The 21,287-nt window shown below is 43.2% G+C and overlaps 1 protein-coding gene across 1 annotated transcript in view; it reads left to right on the top strand.

Moving 5' to 3' along the window:
* Positions 1–21,287, top strand: part of THSD4 (thrombospondin type 1 domain containing 4) — a 543,647-nt gene that overhangs the window by 222,663 nt on the left and 299,697 nt on the right. The window contains exon 6 of the mRNA XM_042941521.1: positions 11,342–11,478. Within this exon, the coding sequence (XP_042797455.1) occupies positions 11,342–11,478 (137 nt within the window). The remainder of the gene's footprint in view (positions 1–11,341; positions 11,479–21,287) is intronic.

The following is a 21,287-nucleotide window of genomic DNA, read 5'->3' as shown; positions in this document are numbered from 1 at the left end:
AATACGCTGGCATTTCCGAATATGCTGGCACTTGGCATTCGAGTGTCGCACACTCGAACTGTGTTTAAGTGTGAGCAGCGATGCTAAGAGGAATTTACCGTCTGTGGAACATTGAGCCAATACTTTTTCAGGATTTACAAAAAGACATTTCTGTTCACTGTGAGTCATTTAGATCTCCAAGGCTGTCAGTTAAGTAAGATTGAACGGGGCGCTGCATGTGAACTTCTGAAGTTTAAATGATATAGTTACAAGTGCGGGATAGAAGGTTAGGGGTATTAGCAATTGATAAGCTGCATGTTTTTGCATTTAAGTTTTAGTGACAGAGTGTGCCCCAAACAGTTTCCCTTTCAGAACAGGAAAGGCTAAGAATTAGACAGTCTCGTCGCTCTTCTCTTCCGAGTTTTTCAGACCAGTTTTCTAATTCCAGAGAAGCGTCTGGGCTCTTAGAGACATGTTCCTCATCTTATTTTCCATAACTTTGTCCTGGAAAATGCAGTCTGGGGGAAAGCAGCTTCAATAGTAATCACTCGCGTCTAGTCCAGAATGCGGAGTTCAAGAGCAGACAGATCCTTTGTCATAAACAAGAGGAATGCTGCATAGATAATGCAGTTGGCAGAGGTCAAGTCTGGCTTGGCTGTGCCCTGGATTATTCACCGCCAGCCAGTGCTGCAAAGCCTGCCCCCACCTTTGAGCAAACCCCTTTTATTTTATGTCAACCCTGCACGTACACGTAAGACATTGCATCCACGTGTTTCTAATTCGTTTACACTTCACTCATCAGCATGTGTTAGGTAAGTACCCTGACACGTCCGAGTTTTATGAGCTGCGTTTACGAGGCTGCTTTTCTTGAACAGGGATATCCTATATTCCACCAAAAAACACGGAACTTGAGCCTGGGAACTGAAGGTTTCGGTGCTACACTTGGAGTGAACTTGTGAAGTTTGAATGGACCCGAAACTGAGCACAGATGTTACCTGTTCTCTAAGAATAGCCTCGTGTGTTTAGTCACAGAATCTCTCTTCTTTTCACCCGAAAATTTCTCCCTGCATGAGGACAGGAGAATGTGCAGTTCTGGCAAAGGTTTGAACCTTGTTTGCTGCCACTCTTGTTTACTGGCTAATGCAAACCTCCGAAGTTGCAAAGCTAGCTTAAATCCAGGATCTGCTAGCTAAAATCGAGGATCTCCACACTGCAACAACGTTTTGCTTTCCTAGAGAGCAACATTTTGTTTTGCTGTCGCACTTAGGCAACGTTCCCGAAAAGACGGCGGGAAGTCTGACAGTTTTGTGTTAATTTTGAACAGAGATGGGAAGAAGCCTACCATCCACGGAAACTGTGCACAAGGACTCCGTTTCTGCGAACTTGAATTGTTGAACCTGAATTTTTTACGCGTTTTTAAAATTAGCTTTTATCATTTATTATTATTTGTAATGTTTATTTCATTTTTGAGACAGAGGGAGACATAGCATGAGCGGGGGAGGGGCAGAGAGAGAGGGAGACACAGAATCTGAAACAGGCTCCGGGCTCTGAGCTGTCAGCACAGAGCCCGATTCGGGGCTCGAAACCACGAACCGTGAGATCATGACCTGAGCCGAAGTCAGACGCTTAACCGACTGATCCACCCAGGCGCCCCCTAGCTTTTATCATTTAATCCATGTGTATATTCACAGAAACAAATAGTTCTACAAACGTTGCCCCTCCCCCAGGATTTCTTCCTCCCCAGCTGTTTTAGCTGTTCTTTTGATTTACCTTCGTATCTATGAATACTGCTTACATTGTTACTTGTGAACTTCTCGGGTTTCAAATATGTTCTGTTGAAGACGAGGATGGAATCCGCTTTCATCATCCTCTCCTACCTCCCCACGTGTGCACACTCCCCACACTCCCCATCCCACACCCCCTCGAGGTAATTATGTAATTAGGCTAGAATAGTTACCTTTGAATAGTTACCTTGGAATCGTTACGGCGTGACTATGTGCACGCTCCTCACAGCTGAGCCATATGGTGTACTAGCTTAGGTCAGATCTCCAGGATCCAGAGCCTGAGACGGAGATTCGTGCCCAGTGTTTACTGGGGAGTGATCCTGGAACAGCAGCACCTGCGGGGGTGCAAGATGCAGATTGGCGCGTCTCTGTGCTGGGCTAGCTTGCGTAGTTACCCAAAATTGAGATAGGGTCAGCCTTTGTGCCAGCAAATGGACCAGTCTTTGGCTATCCCTGGGGAAGAGGCTTAACCTTTCGTGAGGCAGGTCCCTTAGACTGAGGGCAAGTTCCAGAAAGACACAGCTGTGAGCTACCAGCAGGGGGCACTCCCAGCTGCTGGGGGGATTCTGACTTGGATTGGGTGGTGCTGGTGGGTAATCTGGGCATCACATTGTAGCATCCATTCCCTACGCTGTGATTACTGTTCTCCTCCTGAAATCCTTAGTTTCTTTGTTGTTAATAAACACCTTTTTCTCCTTGTTTTCTTTTCTAGGGACTTCACGCTAATTTAACCTCAGGCACTTTGAAATTATGTGAATCTTCTTTCAGTAATTTGATTTATCAATATCTTTAAGTTTTTATTAATTTTGAGAGCGAGCACACGTGCACACATACATGCACAAGTGGGAAAGGGGCGGAGAGAGAGAATCCCAAACATGCGTCTGTTGCCAGCGCAGAGGCCTACTGTGGGGCTCAGTCCCATGACCCTGGGGATCGTGACCTGAGCTGAAATCAAGAGTCAGGCACTCAACCGACTGAGCTACCCAGATGCCCCTAAAATATCAGTATCTTAAAAATTGAGTATTGTCTCCATTTCACCTTCTCCGTGACCCTTCTGATCTGCTCTAGTCCTAGCCTCGTACACACTTGTCTTGTTAAGGTCCCCTTTCACCCTAGTCCTGAGCATTCCCTCTGGATTAGTTCTTCTATTTCCTGGATCCCACACCTTCTACTTTCTTGGTTTGTTCTTTCATTGTGGTAGAACACGTTCTCCAGGAAGTGTCCATGAGAGGAAAATTCTGCAAGAATTGAATTTCTGCAGATGCCTTTATTTTTTCTCAAAGGTGGATAATTTGACTGGATATGGAATTCTGGTGATTGATGTAAAATTCTAGAAATGACTTTCACAAATTACAAGCCATTGCTCGGTTATCTTGTAGCTTTCAAAGTGGTTGTTGAGAAACCCAATACAATACCATTTTAGTTGTTTCCTCTTTGGTAGCCTGTGTTATCTTTTCTTTGTCCCAAGTGTCTTAAAATTCCACAACCATGTGCCTTGGTGTTGTTCATTATCATCCATTCATTGGGAGACACTGCTTAGGTTCCTATAGGTCTTGTGGAGTATGCCAAGAATGCCAGGCCTTGCCCACCCTAAAACAGGTCATTTCTCAAGATTGTGTTTTCAGTGAGCAACCTTGAAGAATGAACAACGTCTCCATCCAGGACAAAAGAGCAGGGCTCCTTATTGCTTCCTGTAGACGCATCGGGTCCTCAAGCACAGTGTTCCTTGCCTACGTGTGTAATGTCCCTGTGAGGCGTGGGGGCAAGGGGAACTGACACAAACATGCCAATGCTTGTGATGTTCGCTCTTCCAAGAGCAATAAAGTCCTTTATCTCTGACTCAGGAGTCTTTTTTTTTTATGTTTATTTATTTATTTTTGAGAGAGAGAGAGCACGTGAACAGGGGAGGGACAGAGAAAGAGGGAGACAGAGGATCCCAAGCAGGCTCTGTGCTGTCAGCATAGAGCCCGCCTCGGAGCTCAATCTCTAGCAAGCTCATGTGAGCGGAATTGTTAAGTCACGACCTGAGCAGAAATCAAGAGTTGGATTCCCAACCGACTAAGTCACCCAGGTGCCCCTCTGACTCAGGAGTCTTGTATCCTCTGTCTATACCCATGAAACATAACAGGTTAACTTATTAATTACAAGTAGGGTAAAATCAAGTCCTACACCTAACACCATTGTCCTGGGCACTTGATGGGCTCCTTCATTCTGGAAACAGAAATTTTTTTGAGTTATTTATTTGTTGATTTCCTGGAGATCTACGAAACTGCTGCTGCTGCTGCCTTTTTTTTTTTTTTAATAACGGCTTTATTGAGATAAAATTCATATACCGTAAAAGCCACCAATTTAAACACTACAATTTAGTGTTTTTAGTATAGTTAGAAAATTGTGCGACCATTACCACTACATAATTTCAGTATGGACCCCAAGATGAAAGTCCATACCCATTAGCATTTGGTCTGCATTCTGTCCTCTGGCAACTACTAATCTACTTTCTGCCTCTGTAGATTTGCCTATTTCGAATATTTCATATAAATGTAATTAAGGGCACCTGGGTGGCTCAGTCAACTGAGTGTCTGACTCTCGATTTCAGTTTAGGTCACAGTCCCAGGGTTGTGGGATCAAGCCCCGTGTCAGTGTGAAACGTGCTTAGGATTCTGTCTCTCTGTCTCTCCCTCTGCCCTTTCCCCTGCTTGTGCTCTCTCTCTCTCTCAAAAATTAAATGAATGAATGAATGAATAAATAAATAAATAAATGTAATTAGACAATAGGTGACTTTTTGTGACTGACTTCATTCATTTAGTACACTGTTTTCAAAGTTCATCCATGTTGTAGCATGTATCAGGACATATTTCCTTTCTGTTGTCCGATAATATTCCACATATGGATAAAACACATTTTATTTATTTATTCATCAGTTGAGGGACATTTATATTGCTTCCACTTCCTAGCTATTGTGAATAATGCTGTTATGCACATTCACGTACACATTTTTTGGACATGTGTTTTCATTTCTCATAGCTGTATACCTAGAAGTGGAATTGCTGGGTCATAAGGTAACACCGTGTCAAACATTCTGAGAAACTGCCAAATTTATTCCAAAAAAGCCCTCCCATTTTACAGTCCTTTTAGCATTGTACAAAGGTTCTGATTTCTCTACATCCTTTTCGACTCTTCCTATTGTCTTTTTAATTGTAGCCATCCTAGTGTCTGTGAAATGTGATCTCATCATGATTTTGATTTATATTTCTTTAATGATGAATGATATTAAGCATCTTTTCCTGTGCTTGTTAGCCATTTATGTATCTTTATGGGAGAGGTGTCTATTCAAATTTTTTGTCCATTTTTTTTAATTGAATTGTCTTTTCATTTTTGAGTTATAAAAGTTGTTTACAGATTCTAGATACAAGTCCCTAATACATGATCTGCAAAAATCTTTTCCCATTACTTGGGAAATTCATTTTCCCAATGGAGTTCTATGATGAAGCCCGACTTAGCTATTTTTTTGTTAGTTGTGCTTTTGATATCATATTATCTAAGAAACCATTGATGAACTGACTATCATGAAGACTTATGCCTAGGTTTCTTGTAAAAATTTTGTAGTTTTAGCTCTTACATTTAGGCTGATGTTCCATTTTAAGTTAATTTTTATATATGATGTGAAGTAGGGGTCCAGCTTCATTCTTTTGCATGTAGATATGCAAAGCTATCCCAACACTATTTATTGCAAAGACTATTTTTCTCTCATTGAATTGTCTTGGCACTTTTGTCAAAAGTCAATTGACCATATATATGAAGGTTTATTTTTGGTCTCTCCATTCTGTTCCATCAATTTATATATCAGACCGTCTCCATTGCTGTACTTTTGTAGTATTCAAAATCAAGAAGTATGAGTCTTCCACTTTTTCTTTCTCCAAGGTTATTTTAGCTATTGGTCCCTTGCATTTCCCTATCCATTTCAGGATCAGCCAGTCAATTTCTGCAAAAAAAAAGACAGCTGGTATATTGACTGAAATTGTGTTGAACCTATAGATCACTTTGGGGAGTATTGCCATCTTAACAATCTTAAGTCTTTTGATTCATGAACATGGAATGTCTTTCCATTTATTTAGATCTTTATTAGTTTCTTTCAAAAATATTTTGTAGTTTTCAGTGTATAAGTCTTAAACTTCCTGTGTTAAATTTATTCCCAAACGTTTCATTCTTTTTGATGCTGTTGTAAATGAAACTGTTTTCTTAATTTCATGTTCAGATTGTTTATTGATAGTGTATAGAAATACAATTGAGTTTTGCGTATTGATCTTATATCCTGTAACTTGGACGAACTTTTTATTCAAATACTTTTTTGGTGCATTTAAATTGTCTGTTTTATATACAAGATCAGGTCATCTGTGAATACAGATAGTTTTACTTATTCCTTTTCAATCTGGATGCTTTTTTTTTTTTTTTTTTTTTTTTTTTTTTTGTCTAACTGCCCTGGTTAGAAGTCCTTTTTGTTTCTATAAAATCAATAGTAATGTTCCCCGTTTGTTCCTGATTTTAGTGTTTTGAGTCTTTTCTCTTTTATTCTTAGTCGATCTAAAAGTTTGTCAATTTTGTTTATCTTTACAAAGACCAACTCTGGGTTTCATTAATTTTCTCTGTTGCCTCTCCCTGCTCTATATAATTTATTTCCATTCTAGATTTCTTTCTTCTGTTGACTTTAGGTTTAGTTTGTTCTTCTTTCTCTAGTACTTAATGTGGGAGATTAGGTTATTGATTTGAGATTTTTTTTTTTTTAACATGGGTGTTTACAGCTATAAATTTTCCTCCAAGCACTGCTATATCTGCATCCCATAAGTTTTGGTGTGTTGTATTTTTATTTTTATTTACCTCAAAGTGTTTTCTTATTTCCCTTGTGTGTGTTTTTTTCTTGATCAGTTATTTAGAAATATGTTGTTTAGTTTCCACATATATTTGAAATCCCCAAACTCCTCTCTGGGTTTGATTCCTAATTTCATTCCATTGCGGCAAGTGAACATATTTTGTGTGACTTCAATCCTTTTCAATTTATTAAGGCTTGTTTTATTATTTAACATTTGTTCCCTCCTGGAGACTATTTCATGTACACTTGAGAAGAATGAGTGTTTTGCTGTTGTTGGGTAGAATGTTCTAGAGATAGCTATTAGGTCTAGTTGGTTCAGAGTGCTGTTCAAGTCTTCTGTTTCCTTGCTGATCTCCTGTCTAGTCATTCTTCTATTCATTATTGAAAGTGTGGTATCAACATTTCAAACTATTCTTACTGAATTGCCTAGTTCTCCTTTCAGTTCTGTCAGTTTTTGCTTCATGTGCTTTGGAGCTCTGTTGTTGTCTTCCTAATTCATTGACTCTTTTGTCATTATAAAATGCTACTATTTGTCTCTAGTAACAGTTTTTGTCTTAAAGTCTGTTTTGTCTCATAGTAGTATAGCCTGCTCCAGCTGTCTTTTGACGGTGTTCTCATTGCTTTTATGAAGGAGTTAATTTTCAGAGGCTTTTAGCTAACCATTCTGGAAAATGGAATCGCTAACTACTTCTTATTCACCCTTACAGATTTTCCCCCGTTTTTAGGCCTTCTTTCTGCCCTATTTCCAAAGTTACCTCTTGGAGATGCAACAATACTAGGTAGCTTCGATGCTTCAATTCCTGCTTAGGATCAGTTTTCTTGGGTCTGCTACATCATTTCCATGAGTCGTTTGCTTCCCACCTTCCAAAATTTTGTAACTATTAATTCCTTTTCTGTTTCCTTTGCCCTTTATCACTTGAAAAATGTCTTTACTCTTATATCAGGGGGCTTTCCAAGGGGACACAGTTCAGAGAGTGATTTAAATATTGAACCGTATTTGAGAGTAAATCCTTTAGCTGTTAGCTGTTTTATTCTAAGTAACCTGAATTTTCTTGTGTGATCTCCAGAGTTTAATAAGAAGAGAGATTTTTTTAGCTATCGTGGATCCAGATACCTGGCAATTCTAAGTTTAATTACAGATAGTGCTTATATTATCTTTGAAACTTGGGTGTGGAATTTGAACATCTTTGATTCAAAATAAGAATGGTCAGCTACTTCCAGCTCTTCTCTCACTACTTGACTTTTCTTAGAGCAGTGGCTGTGAAATTTGTGCACCAGAATCACTCTGAGGGCTTATTTAAAATATAGCTTGCCTGAGTCTCTGATGCAGGACTAGGAGGCGTGGCCTCAGAATCTACATTTTCAACAAGTTCCCAGGTGAGGCTGTGCTTCTGGTCCTGGGACACAGAATCACCCTCTCAGTGTGTGGAATATAAAGGTGTTCCCTTTGGGGGTGGGGAGGACAGAAAAGGAGAGCAATAAGAGAATCAGGGGGAGAAGGAGATGCCCGCTTTGCTCTCAGCCCACTGCCCCCCGCTGGTGGCCACTCTTCTGTTTTCCTTCTCTCTCTCTGCTGGTAAAACCAAGCCAAGATCTGCTTAGAGAAGACGCTCTTGGCTCTTGGCTTCTCTTCTATAGAGAAGTATAATTATATTCACAGAAGAAAAAAAGGAATGAAGTGATTATCCATGAGAAAACTTAATCGGAGGCCCTGCAAATATAGTTTTAATGTAGTTTAAAAAGATTTTTTTTTAATGTTTATTTATTTTTGAGAGAAAGAGAAAGAGAGACAGAGCATGAGCAGGGGAGGGGCAGAGAGAGAGGGAGACAGAAACCGAAACAGGCTCCAGGCTTTGAGCTGTCACCACAGAGCCAGATGTGGGGCTCGAACCCTCAAACGGCACGATCGTGACCTGAACCAAAGTCAGACACTTAACTGACTGAGCCAGCCAGGCGCCCCTATTTTTATGTGGAATTTTAAGGTGGCTGGGGAGTATACACAGGGCCTAAAGAAGTGAGTCCTTGTGTACTTTTATGAGACACACTAGGTTGAGCATTGCCAAGGCAACAGGCGGTCTGATAGTTCTGATAGGCGGTCAGTTGTCCGCAGGGGTCTATTATCTGCTAGGAGCCCCCTCTTTCTTTCTTGCAAGTCTGAGGCAGTAGGGACACTGAACCACATAGGTAGAGGGTCAGACCTAGTGGCAGGAGAGGTGCAGACTTCAGGCCAGTCCTCCAGGTTACTTTCATGTACCTTTTTGGAGATTCTGCCATAATTGCCCCACATTCAGCCAGAATGTTCTCCTGTAGTATGTAGAATGTTCTCAGAATGTTGTTCTGTAGTATGGTTACGAATAGGGAGAAATAAAATTGTGGCTGCAAAAGCTAGGATCCCAAAGGCTAGAGGTAGTTGGGAGAGAGCCAGGAGAAGTGAGAACTCAAAACTCTGGCCCCTCCTGAGGCTGCCTCTCAGACGCTGTTATTACTTGAAATGCAACGCACCTGGATAGTTCCTGCTGTCACTTCAGAAAATGAAGAGCTGGGAAGGAAGAAGCAGGGTCCAGGTAGATAGATGACCTGAGGAAGCAAGCTTTGGGGACTTTACCTCTAACTTGTCACCTCCTTTCTTAGGCCTTTGTGGTGGTATGTTTTTAATCTATGAAATGATGACTTGGTTTTAGATAATTCCCGAAGGCACTTCCATCTTTGGTATTCTTTGATTTTTCCAAGATCACCTCTTCTATCTTTTGGGCAGCCAGGGTACGAAACCCTGCCTCTTGACTTCTAAGATAGAGCTTAACATACATAGAAGATTCAGTGTTCCCTGAACCATGTGGTCCCAGAGGCTCCATGTTATTTCCTGTTCGTGGTTTTCAATGGCTTTGGAGTGAAGTTCATTGCCATGACAGTCAGGCAGCTACACTGGGGAAAATATGATGTATTGTGTTGTGTAGGAAAGAGTCAGTGGTATCCAATCCAGTAATCAGATTTTCAGACAAAGGCATGACCCTGGAACATGCTGTCTATGACTGAGCAAAGCGTTAGTCTTGTCTCCAAAAACAGTTAAAAAAAAAAAAAAAAAGTCAGTATGTACTTGGCTCGTCTGTTTTGGATATGGAAATACATCTTGCCTGAAAATTTTTCTCATTCTTATTTTGGAGGCAACTAAATTGTTCTGAAGATATTAGTAGCAGCAGTAATTAATTAGCGTGTATTGAGCACTGACTGTGTGCCAGGCTCGGTGTGAAATAACAGAAATATAGAGAAAGACTCTGTAAGGGAATATATCTCATTGGGGGAGACGAGAGAAAGGCAAAATATACAATTTTAAAAAGGCCAGTATTTACTTATTCATCCTTCCTCTTATTCCTCAGGGATTGGTAGAGCATTTGCTCTGTGCCCGCCTCTGTACTGGATGCTGGCGGTACAAAAGTGAATACGCCAGGCATGTCCCTGTGGCCCCTCAAGACTCTGCTTCAGTGAAGTTTGGTTAACCTTATTGTAGAGGGGGCCAGATCAGATGGCTGGATGTACAGGCAAGGTCGGGATCCATGGAGGGCTTCCTAGAGGAAGTGACCTGGGAACGAAAGCAAAGTAGAAACCGGTACTAGCCAAGTAAGGCAAAGGCAGAAGAACAGTTAGGCAATAGCTGGAGAAAGGACCTGCTTAGTTGGGTACACAGCAAGGATGTAAGGAGAAACAGTAGGAAATGAGACTATAAAGGTAGGCAAGGTTCAGTTCTTGACAGATGGTTTATCTCTTGCTGAGGACTTTGGATTTCAACCCAAGGTGATACGGAAACCACTTAAATGTCTCATAATGGAGGAATTATTACAGGAAACTCTAGCCATTTAAAAGAACATAAAGATGATATAATTGCGTAGATATTCAGTAACAATTTTTTTAAAGCAGAACATAAAAATTGTGTGCTCACTGTGATTGCTGATAAGTAAGATATAATTGTGACTATGTTAAAACGTGGGAGGACTTCTAAAAGTGGAGTCTATTATTTGCATCGTGGGATTCTTGAAGAATCCCTTTATGATATCTGCTCAGCATCGAATGCCTACTATATGCCCATAGATCAAGACACAATCCCTTCCCTCGACCAGCAACTGTGGGGAGATCTAGTAACTTGGATGAAGTTTTTATTTATTTATTTTTTATTTTTGTAAGTTTATTTATTTATTTTGAGAGAGACAGAGATAGCGTGCGTGGGGGAGGGGCAGAGAGAGAGGGGGAGAGAGAGAATCCCAGGCAGGTTCTGTGCTGCCAGCACAGAGCCCGATATGGGGCTTGAACTCATGAAACTGTGAGATCATGACCTGAGCCGAAACCAAGAGTCAGATGCTCAACCAACTGAGCTACCCAGGTGCCCCTGATGCAGTTTTTTTAAAGTGTGTGATTATGAGACGTCTGGAATAGGCAAATCCATAGATAGCAAGTAGATGGGTGGTTGCCAAGGTCTGGAGGGAATGACAGCGAACAGGTCCAGGGCTGTTTTCTGGGGGTGACAGAAATGTTCTGGAATTAGTGGTGATGGTTGTACAACATTGGGAATAGATTAAACACCACTGAATTGTACGCTTTGGCTAAAATGTTTATTTTTATGTTATTATGTCATGTGAATTTTATCTCAATGCAGAATACCAGAAGAAAAAAAAGATGCTTTTTTTTTCTTTTTTTTTTCTTTTTTTTTTCTTTTTGGTAGTAAAGGGCAATCGGAAGTGTGAGTTGAACTGCCAGGCGATGGGCTACCGCTTCTATGTCCGGCAAGCCGAGAAGGTCATTGACGGTACCCCCTGTGACCAGAACGGCACGGCCATCTGCGTGTCTGGGCAGTGCAAGGTAAGTGCCCCGGGCTGGGTGTCTGTAGCACGTTCTCAGGGTGTTTGATCTGAGACTGCCAACTCCATTTTGGGTGGCCAAGCTGTGACCCACTGCTGCCCCACAACCCACAGGGGCATGGAACCACGAGCTCTGGGAGAAGCAGGGCAGATTGGTCCTCTCTGTGTTTTTGATCCTTGGGAGTCGCCACGGCTCGGTCTGGTATTTCAAGTATTGAGTGATTTATATGTACACCCTGTGCATCCAGAGGGACTCGGTGATCCTTCCTCGCCTCTGAAGTGGAGGTGATGAAAGGCGCTGCCAGATCAGTCAAGAAACGGTGGGCATCATGAGGGTGGCATTTTAAGGGCATGGTGTGTATTCTATCTCTTGCCTCCCACCAGATGGGCAGGCTTCCAAGTGAAAGGTGTTCCCTGCCTTTTGTAGCAGAGCAGTACCTCAAACGGGAATTTTCAGCCCCTTCGGACCCGTGAAGTGTGTTCCAGGAACTCCTTGCCCTGCGTTCTGCAAATACGCGGGGCTTGAGAGAATCCTCGTGGGGTGCTAACCAGTGACGGAAAGCACCATTTGGTCAGAAATAGGCACCTTAGATGAAGTGGTCCAGATTCCATAGCCGCTTTAATTTGGGCCTGGAACTGCCACCCTTCTTGCGTCTATCAATGTATCGGCGGATCTAAGCCTCTAGCAGGTACATGACTCTTAGGGGCCCAGACTAAAACTTCATCTTAATGAACACTCAGTAGCTGGCAGGCTTGACTTTCATCAAAGGAGAGCTCTTTGGTTATCACCTCTGAAAGTTCCTGTTACGCTCTGTATGTAATTGCTCAGTATCAAAGTTACTGAAGGATGGTCGATAAGCACAGCCTTCCCTTTCCAGACTTGTTTTTGAGAGAGGGGGTGGGGGTCGGTGGGGGGGGGGGGGGCTGAGCTGTCAGCAGAGAGCCTGATGCAGGGCTTGAACTCGTGAACCGTGAGATCATGACCTGAGCCGAAGTCGGACGTTTAACCAACTGAGCCACCCAGGTGCCCCAAGACTCGTTTTCTAATGAGGAGGCTTTAAATAGGTTGCAAAATGACTTATTAAAGCAGTGCAGAGACGCTCAGATGTTGAATGAAAGTTCAGAAGGGAACAGCTGTCACTTTTGTATCTGGTGGGTGTGAAGGGGCTTTGGAAGAGCAAAACCCCAAAAGAAGAAGGACGTGGCACAGAAGGGGTAAGTGAGCGTGGCGGGAAGAACCGTCGGGGCTGAGACCTGTCCGGCCTCCATTTTCCACCCCTTTGGGAGAACCACACATCCTCTCTGCACCTCACTGACTTCAGATAATACCCAAGAGGGTTCTGTTAGAGGTTTTGATCTCCAGCTCAGCTGGTCTCTGCTTCTAAACGTGACTGAGCCTGAAATGGTGGCCCTTACAGCAACATAGCTTTTTCTTTCAGGCCCCGAATCTGCTGTTCATTTCCTGAGTACAGGTGCACACTGCCGGGGGGTGGTGTAGGGTAATGGTTAAACACATGCCCTCGGGAAGTCAGACTGCCTGGATTCAAATCCTGCCTCTTCCACTGTGTGATTTACTGTGTTGATCTCGCACAGGTCATATAAGCTCTCTGTGCCTGTGCAACGTGAGGAGGGCGGTACCTACCTCCTGTGTTTCGGTGCACAGTTGTGAACCTATACATGCAGGGCCCTTGTAACAGGTCTGGCATTTCGTAAGCAGCTGACACTGATTAGTATTAATAAATTGTTTATGTCCACAGAGGTCCTGCTGGATTTGAGTTTCCTATGCAAAAGCATTTGCTTTGTTTATTTTTTCGTTGGTAGATTATGGATTTATGAGACTCACATTCTGTCAGGGGAACGCTGGCGTGTGTTCCCACACTCTAGAGTGAGCTGCTAGGGGACAGCAGATTCTGATTCGGCAGGGCTGGGGAGGGGCCTGAATGTCTGTTCTTCCAACAGGATGCTAAGGCTTCTGGGCCACAAGTGGCAACCGTTTTAAAGGATACTTTGATGAGAATACGGTTAACAGAGAATCAGAAACATAAATACAGAGTGGCGTCGCGACTTGGAAGGAAGCTTTCCACCAGAGGGGCAGGGGTGTAGTGTTTTCTCAGTGCTGCCTTAAGGGTCTCTGACCTGATGATACGAAAGAAAAACAAACACTCATAAGGACGCGGGTGTGGATCCTCGCTGATTGTTGAACACCATCCGGGCTGCAGGGCAGCACAGTTTGTAGACGATAATTGCTAAAAGATCGAGACAGACATTCCTTAGCATGCGGGCAGATTAATAGGAATTTGATGTTACAAGGACTGCTTTGATATCGCTACGTATTTGTTCTCTGTGCACTTGCCTGAAACTTCCCTCACTGAAGTTGCTGGAATCACGGACTGTCCCGTCCTCTTTAGAACTTAAATTTAAATAATCAGAAGTACATTTGCTTCCTAAGCTGAAGATCTGTTTACTTTGCAGCTTTCAAAGGGTACAGTGTCCTTTTCTGAATATTTGATTGGAAGCCCAGAATCCACATTGGTATCTCTGCCTCACTGACTTGTGGCTGAGAGAGCTGTCCCTCACGGACAGGAGCGTCCGCATCTGAAATAGCTCCAGAAGGCCTCTGCTGGCCACAGAAAGTTGAAATGCAAAGCCAGGCCTGCTACGGAAGTTAATGAAAGGCAATGAGCATTCAATAAGAGTACGAGCTAAACCCACAGAAGAGTAGCTGAGAGGGAATGGTGTCGTCCCCCTGGACACCAAGCCAGAGAAAGGCCCCAGGCCCACCCCGTGCAAGCTGGAATGCTGTGTTCCTATGCCGGCAGAGCGCTCCCTGGCCAGCCTGTGTTTACACTGTTGCTGGACCTCCTCTGTGTTTTAGATCCAAGAGTTGGAAGAGGGGCAGGAAGAATGCAGACATCCCAGAACTGGCAGGTGAGGGGCGGGAGGGCTGCAGAAAATGGGGGTCCCTTACCAGTCCCTCGGTGCTGGGTGATGCTTTCTTTTCTTGACAGGGACTGAAGGATCCCAAAAGTTGTCTTCAGGTTAAGGACTGCATATGGATAGGCTTTGAGGGGAAAGAACGGTCTTTTCCTCAAGGAAGAGAATGTATCTGAAGCCCACAGAGACCCTATACCTTGCTCAACTTGACCCCTTCCCTGTAGACATCAAATAGGAATATCCGGCCAATCTTCAAAGAAGTCTCTAAGGCACTTCTGGTCCTGCCCAGTCATTACTGTCATTTATGGGAACGAAATAGCATTTACGTATAATTAACAGAGCACAGTAATCATTTCTGTTAAGCATCACGTTAACTGTACTGTGATTTTTTTTTTTTTTTTTTTGGCTTGGTCACAGCTTTGAACTGTCTAAATAATTCTGAATTTTAATAGTTTGCTGATACATGCATTCTTTTTGCTCACAACTTAATAAAACTAGATGGAAGTTTCTCTTCAGTGGTACAGCAGGCATTTGAAAGAACTAGAAGAGAAAAACACTCTGAGCTCCCTAGAGAGCAGCCTTACAGAAACCTCTGACTTCTGGACTTGAGTGGTCCTGAAAGTGAGAACCACCCCAAGACCCACTCTCCTCCCCCCAACAAAAAGTCTTTGGTGGGGAAGGAACAGGCCTTGAGGATGCCTTGCAATAAATAGGCCAATGCAAAACCTTGGAGGAGGAAGATGTGGGAGAGGATATGGCTAGCTAGGAGCCTTTTCTGAGTGTGTATTGTGTTATAGACGCTGCGCTGTGTGCTTTACATTCAAGATGATATCTGGGGCGCCGGGGTGGCTCAGTTAAGTGTCTGACTTGCGCTCAGGTCACGATCTCATGGTGCGTGAGTTCAAGCCCCGTGTCGGGCTCTGGGCTGACAGCTCAGAGCCTGGAGCCTGCTTCCAATTCTGTGTCTCCCTCTCTCTCTGCCCCTCTTCCGGTAGCCCTTTCTCTCTCCCTCTCCCCCCCCTCAAAAATGAATAAACTTTAAAAAAAAGTTTTTTAAAGAATCTGTTTCCAAAAAATGATATCATTAATCCACCCGTCTTCACAATAACTCAGTCAGTGGGAATTATCAGTCCCTATTTTACAGAAGACTGTTACAACGCTGAGCTGAGTCAGCCAATAAGGGCTACCTGGCAGTTTGACTACCAATAATTCGTGTTTTAGGCTGAACTGTTCATCAGAATAGGAAGAGTCGTTTGTATGTGATGGGAAGAAACCCATGTGGTTTATTTAGCTATGTCTCCTCTTCTGAGTTTATTTTCCTCACTGCCTCTTTCCAAAACAGGCTCCTTTTTCGAAATGTGTATCAGGACATGTCTGTCTTTTGCTTAAATTCCATGCGTGGCTCCCCCTCGCCTATAGGAATCAAGTCTAGGTCCTGCATCATCTGTCTCCTGCCTGGCCCCCCGGGGCCTCCAGTGCTGGCTGGGCTGGGACATGTTACCCCCCAGACCGAGCAGGCCAACAGGGCTTCGTGTCCAAGAGAACGTACATGTTGTCCCCTCGGCCTCGTGTCCACTCTTGGTCCACTTGGTGGATTCTGCCTAGAAGCAGAGTCTGGGCAGAGTACTGGCTGACCCCCTTGAGCCCTGTTTCTATTCTTCTGTCCCCACTGCTTGTAACTGTTTGTTCCCATTGCCCCCACCTACCACCCAGCAAGCTGGGAGGCATTCTAGCCATTTTGCTTTAGCAAAATGCCTACCATTGAAAAGGTGCTTAAAATAAATGTGTAAATGAATTGAGGTCTTGGTGACTCAGTCTGTTGGATTGCAACAAATGAAATTAGTCTTGTAACCAGCACAGAGTTTTCTCTTTTTTTGGCTGGGATGGGCAATCGAGTGCAGCTAAAACAAGGACACGAAGCCCCCCTTGGCCAGATCCCCAGAACCCAAGGCCTCAAAGGTCGGGGAAAATTCTTGGCATCTGCCAAGCTCTCCATCCCTCGTCCTGTTTTATTTTGCTCATTCTGAATTTCTTGAGTCCCTTCAGAGCAAAGGCAGGAAGGAACGAAGCAAGTGTGAGTACACACATTCCGAAGGTGCCTTCTGTGGAGGGAAAAGAACCCCTTCTGCCCTCAGACTTCCACCTCTCGTCCCCGGTGGGTCATCACCTCCCGTGCAGGGCACTGGTTGAGGCCCACCATCCGCCCGCACTCAGCGGGGGCCTTCACACCTCCTCTCCCAGCCGGGACACTGCTCGCCTTCAATCTGGACACATCCGCAGACGGTGTCAGATTTATTCAGTAAATTAAAGCAAGGTAACTGTTTCCAAATGTTCAGAGATAAGCTCTGGACCCGCGTGCTGCCCTGACCGGGAAGGATGACAGAATGGGGTTTGTGCACGCTCGTGTGTGTTCAGGCCATCATTCACAATATTGTGCTTTCCTGAGCCAAATGGGTAGGTACCCCCTGCTCACTTCTCTGCCCCTTTGCCCTAAGTTGCTTCTTTTTTTTTTTTTTTTCTTTTGTGGACTTTGCTTATAGTTCTTTTGCTACCTGAGTAGAACCAAGAGAATAATTGTGTTGGGTAAAATGTTCTCCCCTTTGCCAGACGTCTGCATGATCAGCCTTGAAATAAGGTGGAGACCTTTTACTTTGCTTGAATTCTGAGCTTATGGGACACTTTGTGGGCTCCCTCCCACCTGCATTCCCACCCCCAGCAAACGGTGTTCTATTTGTGACTATTAAAGTGCGTATCATATTATGTTACAGTTATTTTGACACATGTCTGAATCCTATAGTAGAGGGAACAAGTGTCTTGTGTATTTGTATCTTCAGTGCTTAATTAACATGTTAAGATTATTCAGTAAATATTCTTAAATCATATGAAAGAACAAGTTAGAAACTGGCTGTGTAAACCTCTTTTCCTACAAATAATCAAGAATAAGATTAAAGAAGCATTGAAATGTTAGCTCCCAGGCCCTGTTCTCAGGACCTCTTGACATCTGAAACTGACACCTCAAGTAAAACTGACGAAGTGTACTTCTTTCCCATTATCAATGATTTTTCTCACTTTCAGTCATTGGGACCACCACTAGCATAAAAACTCTGGTTACATTTCTCAGTTGATGCATGCTTATTAATTAAGCATTAACAGCCCAAGCACTATGGTATGATTATTAATTAACTCAACAATTAATCTTTTTTTTTAATTTTTTTTTTTTAACGTTTATTTCTTTTTGAGACAGAGAGAGACAGAGCATGAACGGGGGAGGGTCAGAGAGAGGGAGACACAGAATCCGAAACAGGCTCCGGGCTCTGAGCTGTCAGCACAGAGCCCGACGCGGGGCTCGAACTCACAGACCGCGAGATCACGACCTGAGCCGAAGTCGGCCGCTCAACCGACTGAGCCACCCAGGCGCCCCGAAAATAATCTTAACTGCTCCCTGATGTACACTGGGCTGGGCCTGGGGGATAAAACAGTAGAAAAGATTAACACGGTTCCTCCCCACATTGAGTTTAAAACCTAATGGAAAAAGTAATAGGAAAGGTTGGTTAACAGGCAAAAGAATTACAAATTTTGACGAGCATTATGAAATTAATGGGGGAACTGTGATGGAGAACTGGTGAGGAGGCCCACCTTAGATGGACTGTAGGGGAGGGCAAGGGTCGAGGTAACAAATGGAGGTGGTGCTAGTAGGTCCCCAGGGATGGGAGAAGTTGTACACCAAGTCTGCAGCTCAGGACCCAGGACCCACGTAGTACTCCAGAGCTGATAGATATGGAGATGAACCCTTTGTGCCTTCTTCCTGCTCTCTGCCCTTAGGTTAATCTGGCATCCCCTTTATGGTGCCAAACTTCGGTCTTCCAAAGAGCCCACATGTCTTCCCGAACACATTCTGGCTTTAGCAATAGAAAGGCTTGGGGCGCCTGGGTGGCGCAGTGGGTTGGGCGTCCGACTTCAGCCAGGTCACGATCTCGCGGTCCGTGAGTTCGAGCCCCACGTCAGGCTCTGGGCTGATGGCTCAGAGCCTGGAGCCTGTTTCCGATTCTGTGTCTCCCTCTCTCTCTGTTCCTCCCCCGTTCATGCTCTGTCTCTCTCTGTCCCAAAAATAAACGTTGAAAAAAAAAATTATAAAAAAAAAAAAAAAAATCATTTAAAAAAAAAAAAACAAAAAGAAAGGCTTCCATTAAGTCATTCCGTGCTGCCGGAAAGACTCTCCTGGAAACTGGATGATACTAAGAGCAGGTTTTGGGGTCAGCCAGGATCTCCAAGACGAAAGCAAGTAAAAGAGGGGCTGCCCAGGTAAAATTGGGTCAGGATATCCAGAGCATCAACCTGCCCTTCCTGGTGGTCTGTCTGTACCAGAGAGAGGAATTTAGGGCACTTCCCCCTAGCTTTCTGAAGGAATGGGCAGCATTCCCCCTAAGGGATCTTAAAGAAGTGTCCTATCTAAATAGGCTGGAATGGTGACTGGCATTTGTAACTGAGACTTCAGAGGAGGCTTCAGCAGAGTCCCCTGGGCCAAATAGCTCTCTCTGCCCCCATGCAACCCATCGCCACCCCTAAACCAGTCACAGACTAGAAGCACCACGTGCATATGATCTGTTACATATAGACACTCCTGAGCTATGCCACACCCATTCCAAAAAGCTCAACTCCACAGGTACTTTTCTACAAGGCCCTGGATAACATATAAAGTATGCAGAAAGCTGTGCTGCGTACGGAAACACCAGGCAGTCTCTGTTCAGACTCACAAGCCTGAGGGGAACAGCCGCCTACTTTCCCTTTGGTCCCTCTGCACGTCCTCACTGAGTCAGCTCATATTCTTAACTGGTGATATTGATGTGGGATCAGACTTCTTCTTTCATGTAGACTGCTTAGCCTGAGGATGACTTTAATGGAGCCTAGAAGTCTGAGTGAAGATATGTAGGGGAAGCCCACCATCCCAACCTCAAGTTTGGGCATCTCGTTTACATTTCTGCTAAAAGTCAGGTCAGACTGAGTAGTGAGGAGCTCTGCTAGCGTGTTAGAAAAGCCTTAGAGAAATATCCACAATTGTGTCATGCATCTAGGTAGAAATAGGTATTGGAGGACAAAAGTGCCAGATGAAAATACTTACATTTTGTATTTCATATTTTTAATAGATAATACATTTATATGACTCAGGCATCAAACATATGATCCCCTGTCCCTTATCTACCCAGCTCCCCATGCCCCAACAGAAATAACCATTGTTCGATAGGTTTTTTTGTTGTTATTAAAAAATTTTTTCTTTAATGTTTATTTATTTTTGAGAGAGAGACAGAGAGAGAGCACAAGCAAGGGAGGGGCAGAGAGAGAGGGAGACACAGAATCGGAAGCAGGCTCCAGGCTCCAAGCTGTCAGCACAGAGCCCAAGGTGGGGCTTGACTTCACGAACCACGAGATCATGACCCGAGCCGAAGTCAGATACTTAACTGACTGAGCCACCCAGGCTCCCCGGTAGTTTCGTTTTTAAGGCAGATATATTTATGCATCTGCAAGCCCACGATATATTATTTTCTCCTTCTTTTCGATGCGTATAGTAGCTTACCACACACATGGTCCTGGACCTTGCTTTTCTTACTTAGCATAACTTGGCAAGCTTTCCATTCCTCTATCTGAAGGACCTCCTCCTTCCATTTACTATGGAATGCATAGCAATGCATTGGATGAATTAACCATGGTTTATTTAACCAGGATGCACACTTAGGATAGATCCAGTCTTAACCATTACCAGGAAATCTGAAACAAATACACTGGTGTGGGGGTCGTTTTACATGTTTGCAAGTATCTGCAGGACAGACTCTTAGAAGTGAGTCGAGAGTCCGTGTGTCTTTGTGATTTTAATGCTCAGTGGGTGGCAAATTGCTCTCCAGAGCAGTTGGAACAACTAACATTCCCACCAGCGATATCTGTGGGTGGTGCATTGTCCTACGTTGGATTTTCGCCAATCTGATAAATGAGAAATGGTATTTTGGGTAGTTTCCATTTGCATTTATCTTATTTTGAGTGAGGTTGAGCATCTTTTCATGGGTTGAGGAACTATATAGGGACCTGCAGTAGGATGGGTGAGGGTGCCTTGGGTACAGAATTTAAGGAGGCATTTAATGAAATTAAATTCTCAGGGCCTCCTTCAATTTTGAGCCTTAGGCACCTCACCTGCCCTGCTCTATTCTCTGCCCCTGATAGTACTGCCCTCCTGACCCAGGAACAATTTATATTCGTTCTGAGTGATCTGTTTTCTTTTATTGGGTTGTTGGTCTTTTCCTTAATTTGTAGGAGCTTTTCATACATGAAAGAGTTGTTTTTTTGTTTGTTTGTTTGTTTGTTTTTTGTTTTTTTTTTTTCAAGTAGCCTTTTGACTTATGCTTTTGATCATGAGGTTTTGGTCATTTTTTGCCATGGAGACGTTTTAAATTTTTTAAATGGTGAATTTAGCAATTCTCTCTTTTATGATTCTAGATTTTGTGTCATGGAAAGACGTATTACACTCTGAAGCTTTAAAACATTCTTCTGTGTCTTCCTTCACTAATTTATGGCTCTATGCTTTTATATTTTTATATTTATATAAAAATTTTATTTTTAAATTTTATTTAAATTAAAATTTAAATTTCAATTTAAATATTTAAATTTAAAATTTAATTTAAATTTAAATAAAATTTATTTTATATATTTATATTTTATTTTATATTTTATATTAATCCACTTAGAATTTGCCCTTGCGTATTGTGTGAGGTATGGGTTTAATTATACTTTTTTTTCAGATGGCTACCCAGTTATGCTTTACCATAATTGAATAAATCTTTCCCTCATTATTTTGAGGCTCCCTCTTTATTACTGTGTATATGTATGCAT

The sequence above is a fragment of the Panthera leo genome, chromosome B3, assembly GCF_018350215.1.
Source record: "Panthera leo isolate Ple1 chromosome B3, P.leo_Ple1_pat1.1, whole genome shotgun sequence".
NCBI classification, from domain to species: Eukaryota; Metazoa; Chordata; class Mammalia; order Carnivora; family Felidae; genus Panthera; species Panthera leo.
The sequence above is the reverse complement of the archived record's forward strand: the minus strand, read 5'-3'. Positions and strand labels throughout refer to the sequence as shown.